Raw genomic sequence first — 24004 nt, 5'->3', positions numbered from 1 at the left:
TGATAAATGTGGAAACTTAATTAACAAAGAAGTCTTGTAGGAAGTCAGAAGTGTATTAGAAAGCAATGAAGACTTCCACTTCAGCAGTGCTCACTTTTAGTCAACGAAACTTTCTGTTGCTCCATATGGACTGCTTTACAGAGATGAGAATTAATTTAAGGGCTGTCATCCCAAGGGTGTGTTAATGTACGCCGTTCAGTATTGCCATTGCTTAAAGCTCTGCTTTGAACTCTTCACTTGAAATACTTTTCTTCTGAAAATATGCAAATCTAAATTACTTAAGGAGGATTTCAAAAGAAACTGAAGGCATTCTTAGTACAAAGAGATGGATAATCAAATGGGACAGTTTTTTAAAAATTATTATTTTTATTTTTCAATTAGAGTTGATATAGAATATTATATTAGTTTCAGGTGTACAACGGAGTGATCACACTGATCATTCTAGTACCCAGCTAATACCATGCCTGACACTATATGCTGTAATAACTGTGTACGGTGTTGGGACATGCAATTTTTAATTACAAACAGTTTTATTTCAAAATATAATGTTATATTTTAAATACAGTATTATTCTACCTTTATATTATATATGAATATAAATTTAGTTGCACAGATGGAGTCACAAAAATATTTTGAGAAGTGGAATAAATATGTAGGTTCCTAAAGTAATTGCTTTGATGATAGGGAACACATTTACATGTTTAAATTTTTGTCAGTAAAAATAGTTCTATTGTTTTGCATCACACTGCATTTTCCTTTAGAAGACAGAAAAGCATATATAAATTATAAAAGTTTTTTAAAAACAAAAGTATGCAATTTAAAGTGGCTGTAATTAAGGAGTTGGCCGATTAGCTTAGTTGGTTAGCGTGTCGTGATGGTAACACCAAAGCTGCCGATTCAATCCCCACGTGGGCCACTGTGAGCTGTGCCCTCCTTAAAAATAAGTAAGTAAGTAAGTAAGTAAGTAAGTAAGTAAGTAAGTAAGTAAGTAGGTAAGTAAGTAAATAAATAAATAAATAAATAAATAAATAAATAATAAAGTGACCATGCGTAAGCTATTGCTGTGAATTACCTTTACACTAGAATAGTAATTACAGGACTCTTTTTTTGTCCTAGATGTATCACTCTCAATAATAATCGTAGGCAAAGAAAATAAGCTGAGGATAAAGAGCTTTATTTTTCCCCTTGTTGAGAATGAAAATGGTAAAGGAAAATTAGTTGAATAAGTTTAAAACTATAGGATCTGGTTTATTTAAAGTATTAAAGGATTGTATATTGTGCAAGGGAAAGCTGATGAATGTATGTAACTGACCAGGTTGCCAAGTCTGTTCACACTTTAATGTTTATGGATCCAGAGAGGGCTGGTGTCTGAAGAGTGTAATTATCCAGTTGCCCCAGTGAGGGTGGATCTGTAAGAGTTTTTGCATTAACTACTGCTCTGCCTCCAGGACTATTTTAATGTTAACATAAGATTCATTTTAATATTTAAGAATTAAGCTTTCCATTTTTATTAAAGGTATTAATAGTTAAAAGCACTTTTGCCGACTATGTTTGCCTGCTCATAATTTGTAGGTATCAGGTATTGAGTTGTTGAACAAACAAAAAGAGTCAGGAGGCTTTGCTAGGAATAAATGATACGTAAAGATCTATTCCAGGGTCTTGGGATTTTCAAACTGGAAATATAGCTAGCTCTGCAAAAACCCAGACGTGTTCCAAAGAAGAAAACAAAAGTTAAAAATTCTTAGAGTAAAAAGTACATTCTTGAGAATCATCAGTCCTGCATTCTTCCCCCTAGTGTTGCCCCGTGTGGCTTTCAGTCAGATGTCAGGCAGGCAGGCAGGAGGATGGAGGAAGATGGGTGCGTGGAGGTCTGGTTACGTCTTGGTGGTCTGGATAATGGATGTCAGGTGAACATGTGTTTGAGTCCTTCAGGAGGTAACTAGAGGGATACATGGAGATCCAGGAGTCCGTCCAGGCATTGATGCAGGACTGGAAAGTTCAAAAAAGTTTAAGTTCCCAGGTGAATTAGAACAAGAATGGAGTCTTTCCTTATACCTCAAACTTGATAATGTTAATTTGAGCAGCTTGGTTAAAATGACTCCATTTTGTACATTCCCTATTTTCACTCTTTCCTCAAGTTAAACATTTATTAAATTTATTTGGCAACTATGTTCCAGTCCAAGTACCAGGCAGAGGAATACAAAGTTATTTCTACTGTGACCACATTGGTCAGAGTTAACTTCCTCTTATCTTCTTCCTACTGATGTCATCAAGAGTCACTTGACATTTTAAAACCACGGTCTTATGAATAAAAGGAACTGACTTTTCAGGCCTTGCCTTTAAACCTCCCTGCACAGACAGGCTGTGTTCGTTCTGAGACGGAAAGGGTCCAAGCAGACCACATGAACCTCAAAATTGTATCATTTTTCTCACTAGCACAAATTGAGTTCTTGGGCTTTTGTGAACTTGAGGAGAGCCTTTGTGCGCCTTTTGAAAAACAGGACCACTTTGTGTCCAAAACAGTGGAAAAGGGCAAAGATGAGAAGTGAAAGATCTGAGAGCAGTCTTTCACTGGAATTTGCTTACTCATGCTCTGGGACCCCACTCAAATGCTATGTTCCCTAGGCAGCCCCGCCCCTCCTCTGCCCAATTTTCTCTTTTGGAATTCAGCACTCCCTCCTCTGTGCAGGGTGGGAGCTGCCTGGCCATCAGCCTTCCCAGCTCTCTCTGGTTGAGGCGGTGGAAGTGCTTGCTTTTGTGACAAATCCCATAGTACCAGCACGGTATTTTGCACAGATTTGGTGTTAGATAGTTTTTCATGTGACTCCAAATACTTCCTTAATTAAGCTCCAGAAGCTCAATAAAATAAGAACACAATGATATTTGACTCACTGATTAGAAAGGTTAATGTGAGAAATAAACGAGAATGAAAGAGTACAGGCAGGACTTAAGGTAAATGGGGAAAAAAAGAATAAGAACATTTCCTTCCAATTCATGCTAAATCCTCTCAATTCTAATCACTCAGAAAGATAGAACTAAAAAGGTAGGTGGGAGGTGAAAAGATAAAACTGTGTAAGATGTAAGGTCGGAGGGATGCTCTCTGACGTGGGTTATGAACTATTTAGTATTATTCTTACTTAAAGGAGAACTGAAAATATCACTGTGGCATGGATACTACTCAGTATACATCACACATACACACAAAATAATGTACTAATAAATAGGGAAAGGTGTTTTGGAGAGGAGCACGGAAAGTCACAGTAATGGCAGAAAGTACTTTCTGAATTTAGGAACAATTTTGACACACACTGGATGTGCTATGTGGGTCTGGAAGGTTGGACTATGTATGGTCCTTTCAAATTGAAAATCCTGCAATAATGGCAAAAGTTTAATGGCTCTTTTGGGAAGCTGCAAGGGGTCAGGGGAAGCCCTATGGAAAGCTAACTTCCCAAAATCCTGTATGGAAGGTGCTAAATTTTTCCGGCAGGAAACTAAAGAGAGTACGGTGACCAGTTAGATGTGACCCCCACACTCCAGTGGGTTACATGGTTTAATGCAGTTAATTTTTTTTATCTTTATTCACATCAGTCCATATTATTATTCTAATTCCATATTATTATTCTTGTTATCTTAGTATAATAAGTGTCATTGTGCTGGAGCGGTATTCAGATGTGCTCCTTACTTTACCTGGGAGATTATGGGAAAATCTATTGGCTTTGCATTTGAATTTTATAGATTTCAACTGTCAAACATTTTCTGTGGTAAAAATAGCTTCCATATGCCTACCGATTATATGTTGAGGGGTCTGTTTAAATCATGATCAAGCAAGAATCTAGCATGAAAAAAATTATGTGTCCACAGACAAAAGGTAGAATTTTCTTTGGTTTATATTTGAGGCACAGAAACAGCGTATGTGGGAGGATTTTTAAAAAGAGGAAGGTCTCTAAGTTTAAAAAAAAAAAACATCCATGTATACATATTTCAGGAAAGCTCTGTTTAGCCTAAAATGCTCTTGATGCTTAAGGTGAATAGGAGATGTGTTAAAGGATTCACATTTTATAGGTGGATACTGTTACTTAATTTGCAAAGAATAGGATTTGAGTTCAATAAAAGTAAATGAAAATATCAGAATGTGTTTGATCTCACCAGACTGTGGATTCCTTTTCGTAGCCTGTGGTCCTAGCACATAACCTGACACTTGATAATTTAGTAGGAGCTCCATAAATGTCGACTGGATAAATAAATAATTATCTGTTTGTGTTGGTCCACACTAAGAGTCAATTGTTATAGTTCTTCTACCTTGTTTAAAAGAGGTTTGTATGTTCCAGACAGAGAATCATGCAAAATAATGATCTGTAGGCAGAGAACTGAAGAAATCTAGTGTAAGCTCTTATGTTAAGACATTGAAAGCTGGAGAGAGACAGATGCATTTGGTTATCAATGGAAACCAGGGTATGTGTCTCTGTCTCTTTCTCTCTGACTTTTGGCTAGGAAAAACACTGACTTTCCAAAATGCCTAGTCTTCCTTTTTGAGTTGTTTCTTTGTGTTTGTTTTTTTTTTCAGAGAGTCTGAGAACTATACCTTCAGAGAACTGATTTAGAGCGTAAGACGTTTATTTCAAGTCCAATATGCAGAATACGTAGTGATTTCACTGTAGGAGATGGAGTGAGTGATCTGGATCCAGAGATTAGAAAAGCTGTCCACCTCCTTGCGGACGTGGTTTCAAGTAAGGAAGCTTCAGAAAGGAATGAGTGTGAACTAAGAGACTGGATTGTCTCAGTTGGGAGGGAAAGAGGTTACAAAAATGTCTATTATAAGTATACTTATACTAACATACACTTTTCTTAGCAAGCTTGTTTGAACCCACTGGAAGCTGACTAGTGATTTTTGTTGTTGTTTTTAATACACATTCCTTCGGTGCTCCATTTGGCTTGAACATCTTTGTCCTCTTCAGGGGTGCTGGTGTTGCATTTTCAATATTTCAGGGACTGCAGAGATGCTGACGTGTGTGTATACATGACTGTGTGATGGTCTTTTGTTAAGACCTCCTGAAAATTGTGTCTTTTCAATAGAGATGGAAGTGTGTCCCAGGCAATGTAAACCGTATTACCGTGCTATGGGTATGCAAGGACTTCTGCGATATCTACAAATGTCCAAATGGTTTCAGCTCCTGTCAACAGCCACAGTTGACAAAGCAGAACTCATCCGGATTTTTCTGCTAATTCTGTAAAAGAAACAATGAAGAGTTGCTAGTGAGTCATCTGCCTTGGTTAGCAAACATAAACATAATTAAATTAGCTCTTTAATCCCAGAAAATTAACGTGAAAGTTAATCTCTCTTTTATTTTTCTTAGCAGTGTTCCCTCAACTTTCTATAGGTTATATAGTTTTTTAAATGTCACAGAACATTTGAAGAGAGTAATTCTCATATATGTTATCCCTTTAAAAAATCAAACGTAGGCAATCATTGTTGCATAGGATAAGAACAGATGTCTATTTGGAGGACAGAGGGGCTTTCACTTAAAGATATTCTATTTTTGGTTAAATTGTCAAAATGTTATTTTTAGAGCCTTTCTGGCTAGAACATCTGTGTATTCATAATTTTGCCAGGTGAATGTGTTTTAACTCTTTTAAATTACAGGAATGCTATATTCTCATTATTACAAGTTAAAATATAATATTTAAGAAGTTTCCAAAAATGGTTAATATTCTCCTTGTTCTCTCACATTCCCAACTAAGAGTTTTATTCTTTTTATAAAGTTGAAATCACATTATATTTATTACTTTTTTCCCCTTTCCCCCAACCCTGTAAATATTACTTTTTAAGCTTGCTTTATTTCACAATGTGTCACGGACACATCTTCAGAGGTAGACCTAAGTGGATTTGGTACATTCTTTACAACAGCTGTATAATAACTGTATAATGTTCCATAACATTATACATACATATATATATGTGTGTGTGTGTGTGTGTGTGTGTGTGTGTGTTTGTGTATGTGTAATGTATATGAATCTTCTTGCCAGAGAATTAAAAGAGCTCAGTCAAGAATCACCCGGTGGGTTCAAATGTTCCTGCCAGCGATCTCTAAAATCACTGATACATTCTGTCAGGAAGATCGGATGACTTTTCACTATAGAAAGCTTCCTCTCCCCACAGCCCTGGGGGGCTGGGCTGGGTGAATTGTCCATCTTGTGGTGGAGCATGACATCCTGGTCACTCAGCATCAGTGCAGGCTCTGAAAGGAAGATGAGTGAGAGTTGGGAAATGACCAAGTAAAGCTCCAGAGGAACGCAGTGTGTTGCTTGGCCTCCCGCATATCTAGTTCTGTTTTTCATCTTAAAATGGTAGTAAATGAGTATAACTGACAAACTTTTAGTTTTGTGATGAGCTTGTTTCCTAACACCAATTGATGGAAAAGGGCTATTTTAGAAAATCTATGCCTAAAATAGTAATATAAAGGCAAAAGCAAACATGTCCACAATAGCAGCCAGCAGCAAAGAAACCTTAAAATAAACTTGGAGCCCAGGATTTCTTCTTCCATGTTGATCGCCCTAGCTTCCATATCCATATAGTGAGGGTTTTTTCTCACTACATCATAGGATTATTGGGTGGTTTAAATGAGATAATAGATATGCAAATGCTCATGTAGTATTGAATAAAGGCTGGTTTCCCTCTTAGAAAACCCAAGAGGTCTTCCAGTGGGGAGATATTTCTTCTTAGAATTAAAGGGGAGACAGAGGAGAGTGGAAGAGTAAATGAAATTTAATGAGATGTGAACAATGACGTCAATAACCAACCGTATGATTTTATAGTTGCAGAGAGTTTCTGTATCTTTTATGTCATTAGTTCTTCACATGAATCCTGTGAATCAGTCAGACTATTTTTTATACAAAAATGAGGCAGGAACTGTGACTCAGAGAAATTAAATGGATTGATCAATATCATCTTGCAAGTGTGTATTGAATTTTTTTTAAACTAATAGTCCAGTAGTCTTTACATTACTCTATGTTGTCTATCAGTGCCGGATATTTGGCCAATACTAAACAGAAGTCTAATTGATTCCAAAATTGTGTCTGAAAATCTAGCATTGTTCTCAAATTTTCCATGATTCCTGGAAAGATGAAAATCTCTGGAGAAGTAGCCTAGATGGCTCCTGAGGCCCACACTAAGCTCAGCCTGCATGTCTTGGGTGCTATGGACAAAAAGAGTTGCATTTCTAATACCAAATGCACCATATTTCCCTTCATTTTTAGTATTTCCTAAATGAAGTTAATCGATTCTAAAGGGCTCCCTTCCAACTACAGTGAAAAGTTTGGTTTGCTTTGTGTAGGCCAAGGTGCACATACAGAGGCTGCCAAAAATATATATATACACATTTTAAGAGAGGAAAAAATTGTATTAAAATTGTAATACAGTGAATGACACCAGCATTCATTTGATTAACGCCATTTTTTGAGCAAATGTCATACTTATACATTGCTACCATAATTCAATTCAACTTCAAAAAAGTAATACATAGATAACATCTCTTAAAATGTGTACATTATTTTGGCACCCCCAGTATTTCTGCTCCCAAGCACCACCAGTGATGATTTTTTCCTTCCTTTGGTTGATACTCAGCACATTCAGTGTTATGATGTTATCTCTCCTTCATGTATTTTTTTTTTCTTCCCTTCGAAAGTACAAGTCCCCTAAAAACAAAGTATATCATGCCTTGGTACTCTCAATGCCCAGCTGAGAGCCTAACACTTAATAGGTTCTCAATAAAGTTTGCTCTTGCTCCTGCTGCTTTTGAGATACTATTCAATGTTGACTTCTTAGGTAAGATACATTAGAAAACATCCTATGAAAGAGGGTTAGTTTTAAAATAAGCAATATCTGCTACCTCTCTCCCTGTATAATGAGTGATCTCTTGAGAATCCTTTCGTAGAGACAGACAATTGCTAAGAAGATGAAGGATGCTTAGGAAAGCACGAGTAATTACCACGTCCACTTGAAGGCAAGAAGAGCTAAAACAGGTCCTGCTCTCCCCAACGTGAACGTGCAGTACTGAAAATTAGGTCCTAGACGAGAACAGATAGAAATAACACAACTGTAACTGGGGTAAAAAGCCTTTGAGATAATGTTGAATTTCTTATTTCTAAAGAGTGGGACCAGCATGTGTGTTGTTTTGTCCCCACAAATTATAGTGACTTGGTTTCATCCTGAACAACTACCACAGGCAAATACTGGCAGGCAGAGTCTCTACAGAAGTGGCCAAACAAGTCAGTTTTCATTTCCTTCCAAGGTCTCATTTGGCTGATCCGTCGTCCATAGAAAAGGAGAACAAAAGGCAAGAGATTACTGCCCCCTAAAGCGTCCAAGTGGCTCTTTTGGTTCAGGGGTTACTTATAGCAATCTGGCTGACACTGAGAACTCCCTGCTCTATTCAGCGAAGGTGTGAATATGTAAAGGGAAACCCCAGGACAGTAACTAGACATAGATGCAGAGTATGACCAATGATTAGATTCTCAAACCTGTTGTGTTTTTGATGAAGCCTTGCCGTTCGGCAACCATTGTGAACATTTACCTCAGAATAGGTTTATCCTCTTCTTCATGTGCACATTCTACTTGTAGATGTTGCTATGAGGACAGATTCATCAAAAATGACTGATGTGGAGCCTGTGGTCAGCAATTTTGCATCTTCAGCAAGGACAGGCCGCCGGAATGCTGTTCCAGACATCCAAAGTTCAGCAGGGATGGGCGGAACCTCAGAGTTGCCTCTCAAACTGAAGGCCCTCTCCATGAAGGAAGGTAACAGAAAAATTCTTTTAAAGTCAGCAGCACTTCTTTCTATTTAATCAATCCTTTCCTGTGGAACATTCTCCCTTTTAGCTAGTTAGAAGTGCTCTTTTTTCTTACTGTTTCTTAAAACCTCAAAGCTTTTATTTAAGGCTAAGTAGATTTTTCAGGCTTTCCAAAAGTGGACAATTTTATCTTTTTATGTCATGGTGTGTACATGGAAACTAAACATGTATTTATTCATTGGTTATACATAGTCATGCACACTGCTAGTGATTGGGAGTAAAAGGTGAATGAATGTGGTTTCTTCCCTTAATAAGCTTACAACATTTATTTAGAAGTACTCAGAAATAAAATAAATTTCCTTCTGCCACCCATTGACAAATTACTTTGCAAGCTTCTGCTCCACTGCTATATTCTATAAGCCTATCTATTTCTCTAAGAATAAGTTTATTATCAACTAGAGAGGACATCTCTAAGGTGAATATTTGTATAAGAGGTGATCATTCTTCAACTAGTAGGAAAGGAAAAAGGAAAGCTGGCAGACCAATGAAGGAAAATCTTGGGTCTTTCTCCCCATTTCTTACATATAGTTTATATAGCTTTCAGAGTTTAGTCTTCTGAAAATAAACATAATGATAATTTCAGTACAGTTTTGAAAGAGTCTCTTCATTTAAAAAAATCATAGAGGTTAAAGATAATTATAGTTCCAAGTCATTACTAAAATAACCTTGTGCCCCATTTTTTTATGTCAATGTGGACCCAGTGTATGTGTAGAAATTTATTCTTGGTATCGATGAGGCAAAAGAGAGCTGGAAGCTTCTGCACATTTACCCCACTCATGCGAGCCCCACAAGAGGGCTTTTGGTTTTTTGCCTCAGGAGGTTATTTGTTACCTGGTAAAGTTACAAATATTCCTGGTTTGATCCTTCTGAAATACATATATCCTTGTTAGGCTAGGGACTGTGGTCAGATCCTGGAGTCCCATGGTTACCTTACCTTTTTCCAAAGGTTATTGCATTTCTCATATGGGACACTACAGGTAAAAGTAAAAAGATATACACATAAATTATTATACAATGAAAGGAAAGATGGAAGAAACAAAAAGAAAATAAAAATATGTGTAATGTTTTTGGCCTTTTAAGTTTGAAAATGTCATATAGTAGCCCCCCATTATGGGCAGGATTATGTTCCAAAAGCCCCCAGTGAATTCCTGAAATCGCAGGTAATACCAAACCCTATATAGACTATGTTTTCTTGTATACATACATACCTATGATAAAGTTTAATTTATAAATTAGACACAGTAAGATATTAACAACAGTAACTTAATAAAATAGGACAATTCCAACAATATACTGTTATAAAAATTATGTGAAGGGCTTTGGGGTTATTTTAAGTAAAATAAGGGTTACTTGACCACAAGCACTCTGATACCTCAAGGGTCAATCTGATAACTGAGAGGACTATTAGATAACAAACAGGCAGGGGCGTGTAGAGTGTGGAGATGCTGGACAAAGGGATGAGTATGTCCCAGGTGGAATGGAGTGCAAGAGATTTCATCACACTTCTCAGAACAACGTGCAGTTTATAACTTATGAATTGTTTATATCTGGAATTTTCCACTTAATAATTTTGGATCATGGTTAACTGTGGGCAACTAGAACCTCAGAAATTGAAACCAAGGTTAAAGGGCTATTCCTATGGTTATCAGAACATGATGTAGCTGTTGAAGGACCATCCTCAACTAATGAGGTAGAGACGTTACTTGTTAATTAATGTAAAAGGCCTAATTAAAGTTAGATGGTATAAACAATATTTTATTAACAAAGCTATAAATGAGTAGATGTAAGGCCTATCTTTTTGTTCATGAGCTAAGTAAAAATACTATTAAGGGTTTAAAAATGAATAGTTTCCAGTTGCTAAGAAAAACACAAAGCTGAGGTCTGCCTTTTCTTTGTGTAGTTTCCATGTCTGGACTGATGCCAAAGTGTGTCCTAATCAAGCAAAAAATGACTGGGGTGCATAAAGGAAAAACCAACTGTTTTATTCCAATATAATACAAAATACAGTTTAGCATATTCTATATATGAATGAAAATTGTTTATTTTTTTAGATGTAAAAAAGAAAGATGAAGGAACAACACAAGACCCATTGGAAAAGCCCCCAAACGAAGAAAATTCCTGAATTTCTGCACGTTGAAAGACCTAGTGGCTCTGCTTTCCTGAGTTGTTTGATCTGGTAGTAACTATGGTAACATTGCAGCCCTAAGCAACATGTGTGTTTTAGATACTTTTGTTGTGATGCTACTCATTTGGATTGCAATCATGATGTCCAGTGTAGGTTATTAAAAGGCAGATTACTTTCAAACTGCACCCAAGGAAAAGGTTAAGAATGTATGGTCACTTAAATACATATCATTGTCTATAAACCAAAATACACTGTTCTCTTTTACATTTATTTAGTCAGGTGTGTTTTTAATTCCATTTTTGTGGTAATGGGTAAAACATTTCTCGGTAAATAAAAACTAAGCACCATTAATTTAAAACTTCATGATATTTGTAGGAAATTATATTTCTTGTTGAGAAGGAATGATGGAATAATCAAAGACATGTGGATAGAGTGTTTTTAATCAAAAGTTTCACCGCCAACCCTAAAAAGATTTGGAAAAAAATTGTAAAAGCTTGACAATCTAAACATCTCTAAGATGTTTTTGTCCGATATACATTGCTTCTAGTCTATGCAGACTGTGATTTTTCTTTTCTTCTTTTTTTTTTTATAGACTTTATTTATTTTTTTATTATTTTTTTTTTTGTTGAGAGCCCACTGGCCCATGTGGGAATCGAACCGCAGCCTTCGGAGTTAGGAGCATGGAGCTCTAACCGCCTCTGCCACCGGGCCGGCCCCCAGACTGTGATTTTTCATGCGGACTTTTAAAATGCAAAATATATGACAAATTATTTATATGTAACATGCCTACTGAATGAATTTCACTATCTTCCTTAACTTTGGTGTTGTATGTGTGTGGGTACGTTTTTCTTTAATGTGAATTATGCAAACAACTTATAGTTGCTTTACACTGTTTTTTTCTTATTCTTGGGGCTTTTGTGTATACATGACTTGTTTCTAAAATAAGTTCCTCAGGAATGCAGACCTTGATTTTTATATCTTTCCTAAAGTATCTAACATAAGAGTAGGCACTTAAATATTTGGTGAATGATGTGTAGTTAGGAATAGCAAAATACTTGCTTTTAATATATAAGTATATATTTTAAAAGGAACAAACCAAAGCCTTAGTAAATTTTGATTTAGTAGGTATTTTGGAAAATAATACAATTCTGAATTAAAAAAATACTAATGAATTTATTTTCATTTTTAGATATATATGCATGTAGTTTTATTTGATTTGATTGTAACTGAGGCCATTCTGTATACAGTAATCAAATAAACTCTTTCACTGTTAAATCTGTTACTGACACAAGTCTCCATCTTCTAAAGCATACCAGGTGAAAAGTAGCAACATATTTTAAAGAAAGAAGTTGATAGTCTTTGCAATATAAAACACTTCCTGCTTATTATTTAATTAATGAAGTTTGTCTTTATATCTAATGTACACCAAAGGGGCGGGGTGGGGGTAGATTGCAAAGAACCTGATTGTTTTAAGTTCTCAAATATAAAATTTTCTTTATGAAATAACCAAAAGTAATATTTTAGGTATAGCACTAATTTAATATTCAATAAAATACGCTATAGCCATTAAAATGTTATTTCTGCATTATTTAATAACATGATATTATATAATCAGTATATAGAAAGGTTAGAGTAGAGCAGTAGTTTTCAACCTGGCGGACATGGAAATTTTGCTCCTAAAGGATATTTGGCAATGTCTGAAGACATTTCTGGCTCCTACAAGTTGGGGAGGGGACCAAGGGGAGAAGGTACTGCTGGCATCTAGTGGGCAGAGGCCGGGAGTGCTGCTAAAACGCTAGGCATCCTGCAGTCCTACAGGGTAGAGCCTCACAGCAAAGAATTATCCGGCCATGTGTGTCAGTAGTGCTGAGGTTGAGAAACCCAAGAGTAGAGTTAAACTGCCAAGCACATGGGTTTTGGATTCAGGTGACTGGGGTTTGAATCCTAACTCTGTCACTCCCGAGCTGTGTAATCATGGGCGATTTACATCGTATCTCTAAGTCTCAGTTTTATCCTCTTGGAATGGTATTAATAGTAGTACCTACTATTCATAGGCCTAGTGGAAGTAGTAAATGAGATAGGATAGCAGGTCCTCCAATAAGGTTGTTTTGTCATTTTGTTATAATGAGGGGGAAAAATTTTAACTCCTGGCTGGGGTGACTGTCTGCGTGGAGTTGGCATGTTTCTCCCTGTGTCTACTGGGTTTTCTCCAGGTACTCTGGCTTCCTCCCATATCCCAAAGATGTGCACATTAGGAGAACTGGCATGAAATTGTCCCAGTGAGTGAGTGTGGGTGTGTGTGAGGGCACCCTGAAATGGAAAGGCATCTTGTCCAGGGTGGGTTCTCGTCTTGTGCCCTGAACTCCTGGGGTCAGGCCCGGCCACTCGTGACCCTGAACTGGAATAAGTGAGTTGGAAAATAATTATCTCGTTTTTATTCATCTTTCTTCAGTATGTATAGTTCACATTTATTTCACTATTTAATATGAGAAGTGTTCTGGATCTTGAATCGTTTGATGTTTTTGTGACCAGAAATATGCCTTAGGAATTTAACTCTTGTTCATATCAATTCGCCTAAAAATTTTAGTTTTGTTACACATCCTTTCGCTTAAAGTTGCAGTTTCCAGGAACCTACTGACAATGTTAAGTGAGGATCTACTGTATATCTAACACACTTGACTAATGTCTGGCAAAGAACAATTATTCAACAAATATTAGCTATCATCACCATCATTTTTATTCCATATGATTTGGCCATTATTCTCTGGTAGTGAAGGTGGTGGGCAGCAGGATTTGTTCATTTGGTTGTCTTCTGTCTTCCTCTGCAATTTCACAAACATCTCCAATTCTTGGTGCTGGGAGAAGACACTGTGATGAAAAATGACAATTCATGATAATTATCACATTAGTACCCATTCAGTCATGCTGTTGAGCTGCTGATAGGTGATATATATTACCATTTAACAATGAGTCACCTCACTGGTGTTTTATGACAATTATTGCAACAAATCAGAGTTTTGTGTCAGTACCTAAATGAGTAACTTGTTCCATGAAACTGTAAAAGAAAGAAAGCAACGTAGTTCATGGGTCACAGTATTATATCGTATTTATCTCTCATTTAGAAGACCAGAAATGAAGCCATGTTCATCCTCATTATTGCTAGTGATGACATATATTCTGAATGATGTGTATATTAAATCACTTATTCATTACAATGCACATATAAATGTCCCATTATGTACATATTTATAAGTATTTTGTAATGCACAGGGAATCAAATTTGTTGAATATTTGCCAACAGAAGGGGATTTTTTTTTTCTGAGAACGAATCCAGACAAAGGAGATTGAGAGGTCAATAACAGTTTAAAGACAAAATTGAATTCACCTACCGATTTTTAAAAATCAGGCTATTTTTAGGAACATATGGTATAGTATTTTGTCATAGCAAATAGAGACTTTCAACAAAGCCACCTAGTTGGGGCTCATTAAAGAAAGTCTCCATGCCCATTTTTGCCATTTTCTTTTACAAGCCTATTGGTTTAGTCCATAGCTGTAAAGTCTTAATACTATGAGGTCAACATGGACAAAAGGGGATGATAAAGCTGCTTTTTGGAAACTTGACTCTGTAAAAAGGAGGAGAAAGAAGAAGAAAAAGAAACTGTTCTGTGTCATATGCCAAGAGATATTTTTGTGATCTGGGCTGGAAAGGTTTGAACCTCCTTAGAATGTGAGTGACCACAGGGGCGGCAAAAGGAAGCAGTGCATTTGGTTCGGTTTTGCTAGCTCAGGTGGCCTGGGCATGGTAATTTTATTTGTTTGGTATTTATTAATTCATCCACTCCTCATTCATCCATATTTTTACCTTATTCCGGTAAAGGTTTTCTATAGTGAGTGCAATGTACCATTAGCTTGCAGGACCCTGCAAGGGGTGGAAAATAAATGGAAAAGTTGTTAGGAGCCTGCGGTTCTTTTGTCTGGGAGGTAGTATCTGGAAGTGAGGCAAAAGGGATCAAAGTTGCTCTGAAAAGAAGAGAGCCACCACACCGCAACTTGAGTCATGTCACATTGGTCCTGGGACTGGCCTTGACTGTGAAGAGGGCATACTGGCATTCTGTGTGAAGTACAAAATGAATCTGGCATGAAAAAACATCATTTCATTTGCCTATGTGGCCCTACCTCTATGTCTTGCCACATAGGCAAATGAAATGATGTCCTTTGTTCCATGTACACATACAGAGGGTGCCAAAAAAATGTATGCACATTTTAAGAAAGAGAAATGGTATTAAATTTGTGATAATCCATATATACCAATAACAAAAGATGAATACAAATCATGTTTGACTTCTGCAATTACAAGAGGTGCTCAAAGTGGTTACCATCAGCATTCAGACACTTCTGATTACGGTGAACTACTGCTTGAGCAATGTTGACCAAGTATCCACTTGTGTATATTTTTTCTGCACCCCTGGTATTTCAGAGGTTGAACGCTTGGCAGTACTGATAGCAAAGAAGCACCAGTGCTAGATGGGGATGGTTTACAGAGGCCTCAGGGAACCATTCTTGTCAAAGCAAGAAATTAGAACAAAAAAGTCTTGCACCATCTTAGAGTTGGCTTTGGCAGTTCTGGGAACGCTCTCACAGTGCTTTAGACATATTAGACACTCAAATATTCCTGTTCTATAGTAAAATTTTCACCTAAATTGAATTTCTATTAGTAGAAGGGATTTGCTTTTTAAATAGTTCCTTTATTTAATATTATAAGATTATGGAGATTATGGAGAACAATATTAGGGGGCCATCATTCAATAAGTGCGGATTTTGCTCCAGGATTTTGACCTAAATTTAACCTAAATAGACTGTATGCCTTTGGGTAAATTATTTTCCTCTTTAGTTTTCGTTTGTGAGATTTACTCAAAATCGACACTAGGTGGTGCTAGCATCACACTTCTTACTGAGTTCAGAAAAGTCCAATTTAATCAGGTTTCCAATATGTTTTATTTTACCAATTCTCCTAGGTATGTTGGTCAGGATTATTACAAAAACAAAATAAAACAACAACAAATAGAAAGTACAGTGTTTCAAAGACAATGCTTCAGAGAGACAGTTTAGAAAAGAAGTTGTAATAGAAAGCGTGCTAATCTTTGGCTATTATTTAGGATACTCAATGATCCTGGGTATCAAGCGAGGGCGCTCTAACGCATCTTTAAAACACACATTTTAGGAACACAAAGACTAGAATTTTTACTTCCGTGCAACGAAGTGTTCTTTTTTCTGTGTAACAGGGTCGACAGATTTCTTTCCTTTATAAAATTTAAGATAGTTGTGCACAGATATTGTATTTGTTAAAATCAAGTTAAAAAGTGTTCTGAATTCTCTACAATCTTAGATTCAGAACTGACCTTTGATGTTTTTCAAGTTAAAAGTAATATTTTCAATTGTGACTTTGACATTTTGAAAAGCCCCTAGCAGCTTGAGCCCAAGTAAATAGTACGTAACTGTATAGTTTTATTCTTGATTTAATTCAAAATATCTTCTGTCACTTAGCAATTTCCCCCTCCACTTAGGAGAAAGATGGGTCTCATGAAAACAAAGTAGGGTTTAACTTAAGTAATTATTCCTGGTCTTCCAAGAGCAGAAAGAGAAATAGAGAAAGCTTTTCCCACAAACCCCGCTGTGTGCTGTGTGGGAAAGTTGAGTACACAAAGGGGATTCTGGCCAAGGCATCTTGGCAAAGTACCTGTTGGGGGCAAGAGGGCCTGAGCACAGCTTCTTGATATCTCTGAAGTGCTGTCACTGGACAGTGATGGGACAAACGCAGGTGATGGGGATGGGAAGGGACAGTTAATGCTTAATACGCATTTACAACTGACACTTAATATGCACTAACGACTTTTCCCAGTGCTGTATGTGTTCATTTATTTAGTTCTCACAAGTCCTACACGTGAAAACACAGGGCCAGAGAAGTCGTTGCCCAAAGTCACACAAATAAGTGGCAAAGTCAAGTTTCAAACCAAAACAGGTTGAATCCAGAATCTGTGCTTTTAACTTTCAAACTATATCATCTCCCTAAATGAGACCAAATGCTTCTACAGTGATTAGTATATGCTAGATACTAATACTATTCTAAACATTTTACTCATATTAACTTTTAATTCTCACAACCCTATGATGTAGGTATTGTTGTTCCCATGTGGCAGCTGAGGAAACTGAGGCACAGATCAGTTAAAAGGTTAAGATATGATGGAAGTTGAGGGTGGGCTAAAAGACAAGACTTTAAAACAAAGTCCATTTGAAGTCCCTTTTTAAGACTTTCACCCTCCGAAAGAATCTTTCTGTTCTTCCTCATCTCATCATGTCCCTATTGTTAGTGGCTCTGAAGTTACCACATTTGAGATCTTCAGGCAACATTTGAGGTCAGAAAAGAGAGGAAGAGAAACCACCAGTGGCTGTCTTTCTGGGTGCTCTTGTAGATTATCTTCTTCCTCCCTGAATACAGGCTAATTTGCAGGTGAGCAGGTGACAGAAAACACAATTTGTGGGACTGGGAGTGTTTCAGACATGATCAAAGGGCTGAAAACAGGCAGAAATGGGCTGGTGTGGTTGGCATTGAAGTGCAGAGAGAAGTAGTAGGAGATATGGCAAATACAATTGGAAATGAGATTTAGAGGTTCTAGAGACAGGAAAGGCAGGGGAAGACATCTGGACCTTATCCTAAAGGCAATAGGAACACTTAAAAAATTATTTTGTGTCGTGAAACAATGAGATGAAATCTATCAAATGACTTTATTTTTCTTAAGTTGTATAAATTAAAACATTTTATACCTTATTTTTAGTCATTAAATGGAAAATGGATGGCACCTAACAGAAACTAGCTGACTCTGTCAAAAAGAGCTCCTAATCAGAGAACAGGAAGTTATAACAAACTCACTCCATACACGTGATTGCTCAGTAGTCCATATTCCCCTCCCAGAACACTAAAGTGTTTCTTGAATATCTGACAGACCCAGCTTAGCTGGTAATCTGCTAACAAAAGCGATCTATCCTCAGATCAAAGTTTCTTCACCTTTTCTTTTTAGGTGCTGGTGTTATTTTAAAAATAGCATTTCAAATGTCCTCAGCCTTCAGAGAAGTAGGCATATGTGAAAATTGGAATCGGAACCACTGTTGTCTCTATCACTAAGACTTCTGCATTTTAATAAGCTGGATTTTAACAACCATGCTCTGGTAGCTTAAGTAAGCAGACTTTCCACATTCACGAAGGGTCTACTGTTGATTTTTTTTTAAAAGGAACATAACAGATGGTAGCTGACAGGCCAACTTTAAAGACAAGTATTTATTTTGATCTCTTTCCTAAGGGAAATAAATTAGATAATTAATAGAAGAGAGTAACAGAGAAATTCAAAAGGAAAAGAAACACTAAAGAGAATATATAAAGAGATGTGAGGAGGAATGGATATTGGAAAATAAGGGGAACAAATTAGCCAGTTCCAGAAAAATACAATGTGAGAGAAAAATATATGTAACTGCAGATTTTTCACCAAATGTTTGCCTAAGAAACTTGACTAGGAGTGGTTCTCTATCTACAGAATAATTGTTATTAAAGGACAAACTAATTTAGAGTCTGTTGGCTCTGCCAGTATCAACTAGAAAACAAACACGTTTCAGCCATATTGGTTATAAGCACCATATTTTCTATATTATGCTTTGTTCCTAACAGCAGAAATGCTTGATTTCAACAATTTTGGAGGGGAATAGTAAGATTGAAACACAGACATGATGATATTTTTTGAAAAGTCAGATTAGGATGGCACATTTATATGTGTAACACTGAGTAACAAACCGTGAAAAAAGTAAATTAGAAAGCAGCTCAAAGTCCAGTTGGCAATGTGAGATCATCTTTACAGTTTGCCAAGTAGGCTGTTGAGAAACATTTTTACACATAAAAAGCTTGGTACACTTAGGTCACGTAACATAGAGACAAGAAATTTTACATTATAAAGCAGGTTTTTACCTTCCATTAACATGGAGCTCCTATGGATTCTATTACCATTAATTTTCTTTTTAATCAGAGAATTACAAAGAGCAAAAAGCATTTAAAAATGCTTGACTGCTCCCATTTGAATGTCTTTCTTATGCTTTACTGTATTTTCCAGAAAATGTTAATATTACATTGTTATAAACCCACCTCTACATAGTTGTCCCTCTCGTATATCTTGGGTTGAATTGTGTGTGTGTGTGTGTGTGTGTGTGTGTGTGTGTGTGTGTGTAGAGAGAGAGAGACAGAGAGAGACAGAGAGAGAGAGAGAGAGAGAGAGAGAGAGAGAGAGAGTATGGGAGCGGGCAGGGGGCAACAGGATTAATGAGTTTGTTTTTCATAATGAGTAGTGAAGCAATGAGATGAAAGCTATCAAACTCCTTTATTTTTCCCACAACATCTCTTTGTCCTAAACAACAACAACAACAACTACAAAAGTTGAGAGTGTGATATATTTACCATTATTGGCAAACAGACTTTGGTTATGTCACCCTATTTTTCCTTCACGCTAACAGGTTTTCTACAAGGGAAAACCATATTCTATCCTGTGGGATAGAATGAATCCTAGATTGTAAATATTTATGCTTATAGACAACTAATTGGAAAGGCATAGCATAAAACAAAACAAAAAAATTGTCTTTGGTTTTTGGCAAATGTTTGAATTTCCTCCTTGAATTCATTTTGTCCATCATTTACTCCTCCTTACTTTCATGTAACATAGCAAAAAGTAAAATCTAAGAAATTCACAGCAGGACTAACAGCAAAACAAATGTAATACTGAACCTTTGGCCAGCTAGCTGGACTAAGGCCAAGATGTTTTTCCAAAATAGGAATGGGGCAGAGAAAGGCAAGAAAATCATGGCATATTTTTGCTCTAATAATTTATTTATTTTATTGGATCTAGGTAACACTGAAAAAAAGTAAGGGATATATATATATATATATATATATATATATATATATATATCACTTATATATATGTATATGTATGTATATAATCTCTGCATATTTTAGATCACTTAGGCATACTTAATATATATATATATATATATATATATATATATATATATATATTTCTTTTTTAGGTCTTTTTATGTTTTAGTTGAGCTTGATGGCCATACATTTTAATTCTAAATAAATCTTGCAAAAGAGTAAAAAAACTAATTCATGAATAATAATTATGATAAAACAAATAATTTTGGAAATTCCAATCAAATTTGGTACTGTAATGTTAATATAGTGTATTTCTTACTTGCTGACTCACAACTTATACTTGGAGATTAGCAATTAGCTTGAGTATATGACCTTGATTCTCTTCAAATATTTCATGAGGGAATTGGCTTAGATGCTCTTCTAAAAATTCTATTCTGAAAAAATTCTGTACGTTTCACTATTTAAGAAAGGATTCCGTATATTAAAACAAAGGACAGGTAAAATTGGGGAAAATATCTACAATTACTTAAACAATTTAAAGAACTCAAATCAAATGAGAAAAATATTAGTGTTCAAATTGGAAAATAAAGGGCAATACCAGAAAATAGTTCACAAAGGAGGGGGAGAAAAGTCTGAAAAAATAGTAAGAGAATGCAAATAAAATATAAATTTGTTTTTTGACTATTGAATTAGCCAAAATAAAGCAATATGGTATGCTGGTTAAGGGCATGAGCTCTAAGGCAGACAAACCCGATGGGAATTGCTGTTGTAACTCTCACAGATTGCAAACTTTGGGCAAGTCTCCATTTTCCCACTGTAAACTGGGAATAACAGTAACACCTACCCATAGGTTGATTAATGAAGATTTAAGTGAGATTACTCTAGTGTGTTTAGCACAGTGCCTAGCATATATTAAGAGTTTAATCTTAATAATTTACTGTTGCACTCACGTTAGTAAAAATGTGCAGTGACACAGACATTTTAATAACCAATTTGGATGATATATTGATGAAATATTAAGTAGTTCTTAATGTGCTTTGACTAGTTTTAATAACACTGGAAAATGAATCTAGAAATCCCAATTTGGGAGCCACAGTTACTTCAATATTTCGAGATTGACCCCTCAGCAAAGGCTGTTAAGTTCTAGTCCGTTTTGACTCAATACCTCATTCTATAAGAATACACACACAAACACACAGGCACACACAGACACACACATATTAACTCATAAATACATATACACGTATATACATATATGTGCATATACAACATACGTATATACACCTACATACGTATATATAAATATATATAAACAAAAACAACAAAAATCTAAATAAAAAGCTTATCAGATAAAGGGTATGTTTTTTTACGATTGAGTAGTAAATTCTGTATCTTATTTTGAAAATTTGAACATGAGATTCTATTTATGGAAATTAAGAAATTTATTTTAGGGGTATTTTTCAAAGGTAAAATAATTAAAAAAAAAAACATTTGGTAAAGCCCACAGGTCTCTAAAATTCCTACCTGTGTAGTTTTGAAAGCCCAACTACTTGCAATTTTTGCTTAAATTCAATAAACTTATTTGAAAAAATACTGACATTTTCACTAGTCAAATAACTATGATTTAACCACATTGTTTATTTTTCATATAAAATTCTGGATTCTTTTAGTTTGCTTAATATAGTTACAAAAAATCTACAGCTACTTATAAAGTACTTAATCTCCAAGAAATATAGAAGCATTAGGTATTAAATATTTTTTTTAACTAAGAATACACTTTCACACTTGATGAATTATGTACAATAACACAAAATCACCATGCAATAATACATACATTTATATTATCTATGGCTATATATTTCATAGTATCTTACAAAATCTTTTAAAAATATATTCAGAATAAAAGATCTCCAATAAATAAGTTTTACCAAACCTAAGCTTTTTACGTATTTGATAAGAATGACAGTATACTTATAAAAAACTGGCTATCATAATGCTTTCATATGTAAAACCTTTTTCCTATGGAAATTCTTAATTCCTTTAAAGCAGTGAAAAGACTAAAATCTTGATTTCCAATCTACTGTCAAAAAACTTTGATTTAATCAAATGAGTGTTTTCCTGTGGCTTTTCAGTAATGGACTAATTCCACTTTATTGTTGAGATTATATGGTCTTTTAGCCAACAGATTATCAGGATTTTAAATTTTAATGATTTGTTATTCTAAAGTTTTTGTTTGTAGTAAAGTACATTTGAAAAAAAAGAAGAGAAAGCTCTTTTTTAACTGCATTTTAATTTCTTACCTATGTGCTAATAGAGATTGGTAAATTAAAACGGATGTTCCCAAGTATTCCATTTTTCTTTTATTTGTAATAATGATTATTAATCTTCTCAGTTTTCTTATTGCATTTTTCACAATTTTTTTATCTTTCAAAATGAAATAATTGGAATACTGCAAAATCCCACAAGTCCTGGATTTTGAGTATCCTGGAAGGTGTGAACCAATAAGAAGGTGCAGGCAGCAGAGATGAAAATACTGAAATGGTGACTTTCTTCTTTGTGTTGTGCAATGTCATTCACACCAAGTGCTTTTACTATTTTCAAACCTCTAATCCAACTCTTAAATATCTGTTGAGGACAGTAAACTAATTAACCTTTGTTTTACAGCTCACTCAATACTACTAGGTGGGAGAAAGTCTGCAATGCCACTATTTAGAATGGTGCCATTTGTATCACTCATATCCCCACTAATGAGAGAGCACTCACTCTTGCTCTGCCTTCCTCCATCCTTTGCTTGCCATGTCTAGACAGTATCTATTATGAGTCCATATTTAATCATTTAATCCAGTTATTTTAAAGTACTCATCAGTGAGCTTTGATTGCAAGATGCAGATGCTTCATCTGAACTTAAGCAAAAATTTATTGATTCATGTAACTGTAAGTCCAGAAGTACAACCTCTGAAAAAAGGAGTTCCAGGACCTTCAATAATGCTGTTGGGCTATGACTGCATTTCTTAGTCCTCTATTTCTGTTTGGTTTATTCATGGCTGTGTTCAGGAGTTCAAGCTATGTCACCCTTGGTTCTACTTGTCTGTGCCCAGCTTGATTTTTCACACTAGGACTAGACGTATGGTTGACAAGACAGCCATCATCAACCCCAGATTTCTAACTCCCAGCTTAAACATCCTGCATGGGAGATTGTTGCACCCCAACACTTGCAGCAAATAATTCCTGGAATACTTTGGTCACTCTGACTTGAGACATGCTCCTGTACTGAACCTTTTAGCTTTAGAAAGAAGTCACTTGGGTTGACAGTGACTGACCCTTGTTCTCCCTACTGTGGCAAAGGACAGAGAGGGTCAACCCCATCTGAACACAGTGGAATTCAACTGAAGGAGAATTTGATACCTACACTTATCAAAGCAACAAATCTACAAAAACAAACTAACACCTTATTTTCCTGAATTTAAAAAATGTTGTATAATACTGCACACATTTATTAAAGAACACATGACCATGCTGATAACCTTGGAAGCTTAGTGATGACTAATATTCTCTCTACATCTGTGTATGGGTGAATGTTTCCATGTTAGTTAGGAAAAATAAGTTTCTTTTCTATTTTCGTTTCTAGGGATCTGATGCTCCTAGATGAAGTAGCATGAGTTGTAACCCTAAGTATCGCTCTCATGGCTAATATCATACAGACTCCAGGGAATCATTTCTCCATATATATCATTTCCTATAGCCTATATTATTGAAATGAAACGTAACCAGTATTTAACTGCCATAAATGTTGGTGGCTATTTCCTTGCCACTATCAGACAAATAATGCTTCCAGTACAGGAAATATTTGAGCAGGAGAATCATTTAGATAAGATAAAAGACAAATTAACTTGTCAAATTCTTTCTCATAGGCAGTTAGAATGCAGTAGATTCTTGTATTATGAAAGATCATTTCTCATTACACCAAACATACTGTTTCTTGCTTCTTTTCATGTTACAACTTGTTGTTCCAGTATTAACCATAAATTATAACAGCATTTATAACAGTTTCACATGATGGTCGA

General features: G+C 35.6%; 1 protein-coding gene across 7 annotated transcripts in view; it reads left to right on the top strand.

The window, feature by feature from the left end:
* Nucleotides 1-12540, top strand: part of PKIB (cAMP-dependent protein kinase inhibitor beta) — a 106390-nt gene extending 93850 nt beyond the window's left edge. For 5 of the 7 annotated variants that reach the window (XM_081036455.1, XM_081036458.1, XM_081036456.1 and 2 more), the window contains 2 exons: nt 8618-8794; nt 10899-12540. In XM_081036455.1, coding sequence (XP_080892581.1) covers nt 8618-8794; nt 10899-10969 — 248 coding nt within the window. In that variant the 3' untranslated portion in view covers nt 10970-12540. Of the gene's footprint in view, nt 1-4625; nt 4728-8617; nt 8795-10898 lie in introns of those variants that run through there. The other 2 variants (XR_013992444.1, XM_081036459.1) reach the window with 2 other exon arrangements.
* The last annotated feature ends 11464 nt before the right edge of the window (nt 12541-24004 follow it).

This window comes from Rhinolophus hipposideros (assembly GCF_964194185.1).
Source record: "Rhinolophus hipposideros genome assembly, chromosome: 3".
Lineage (NCBI taxonomy): Eukaryota > Metazoa > Chordata > Mammalia > Chiroptera > Rhinolophidae > Rhinolophus > Rhinolophus hipposideros.
Note: the sequence above shows the minus strand (reverse complement) of the source record. Positions and strands in the feature narration are given on the sequence as shown.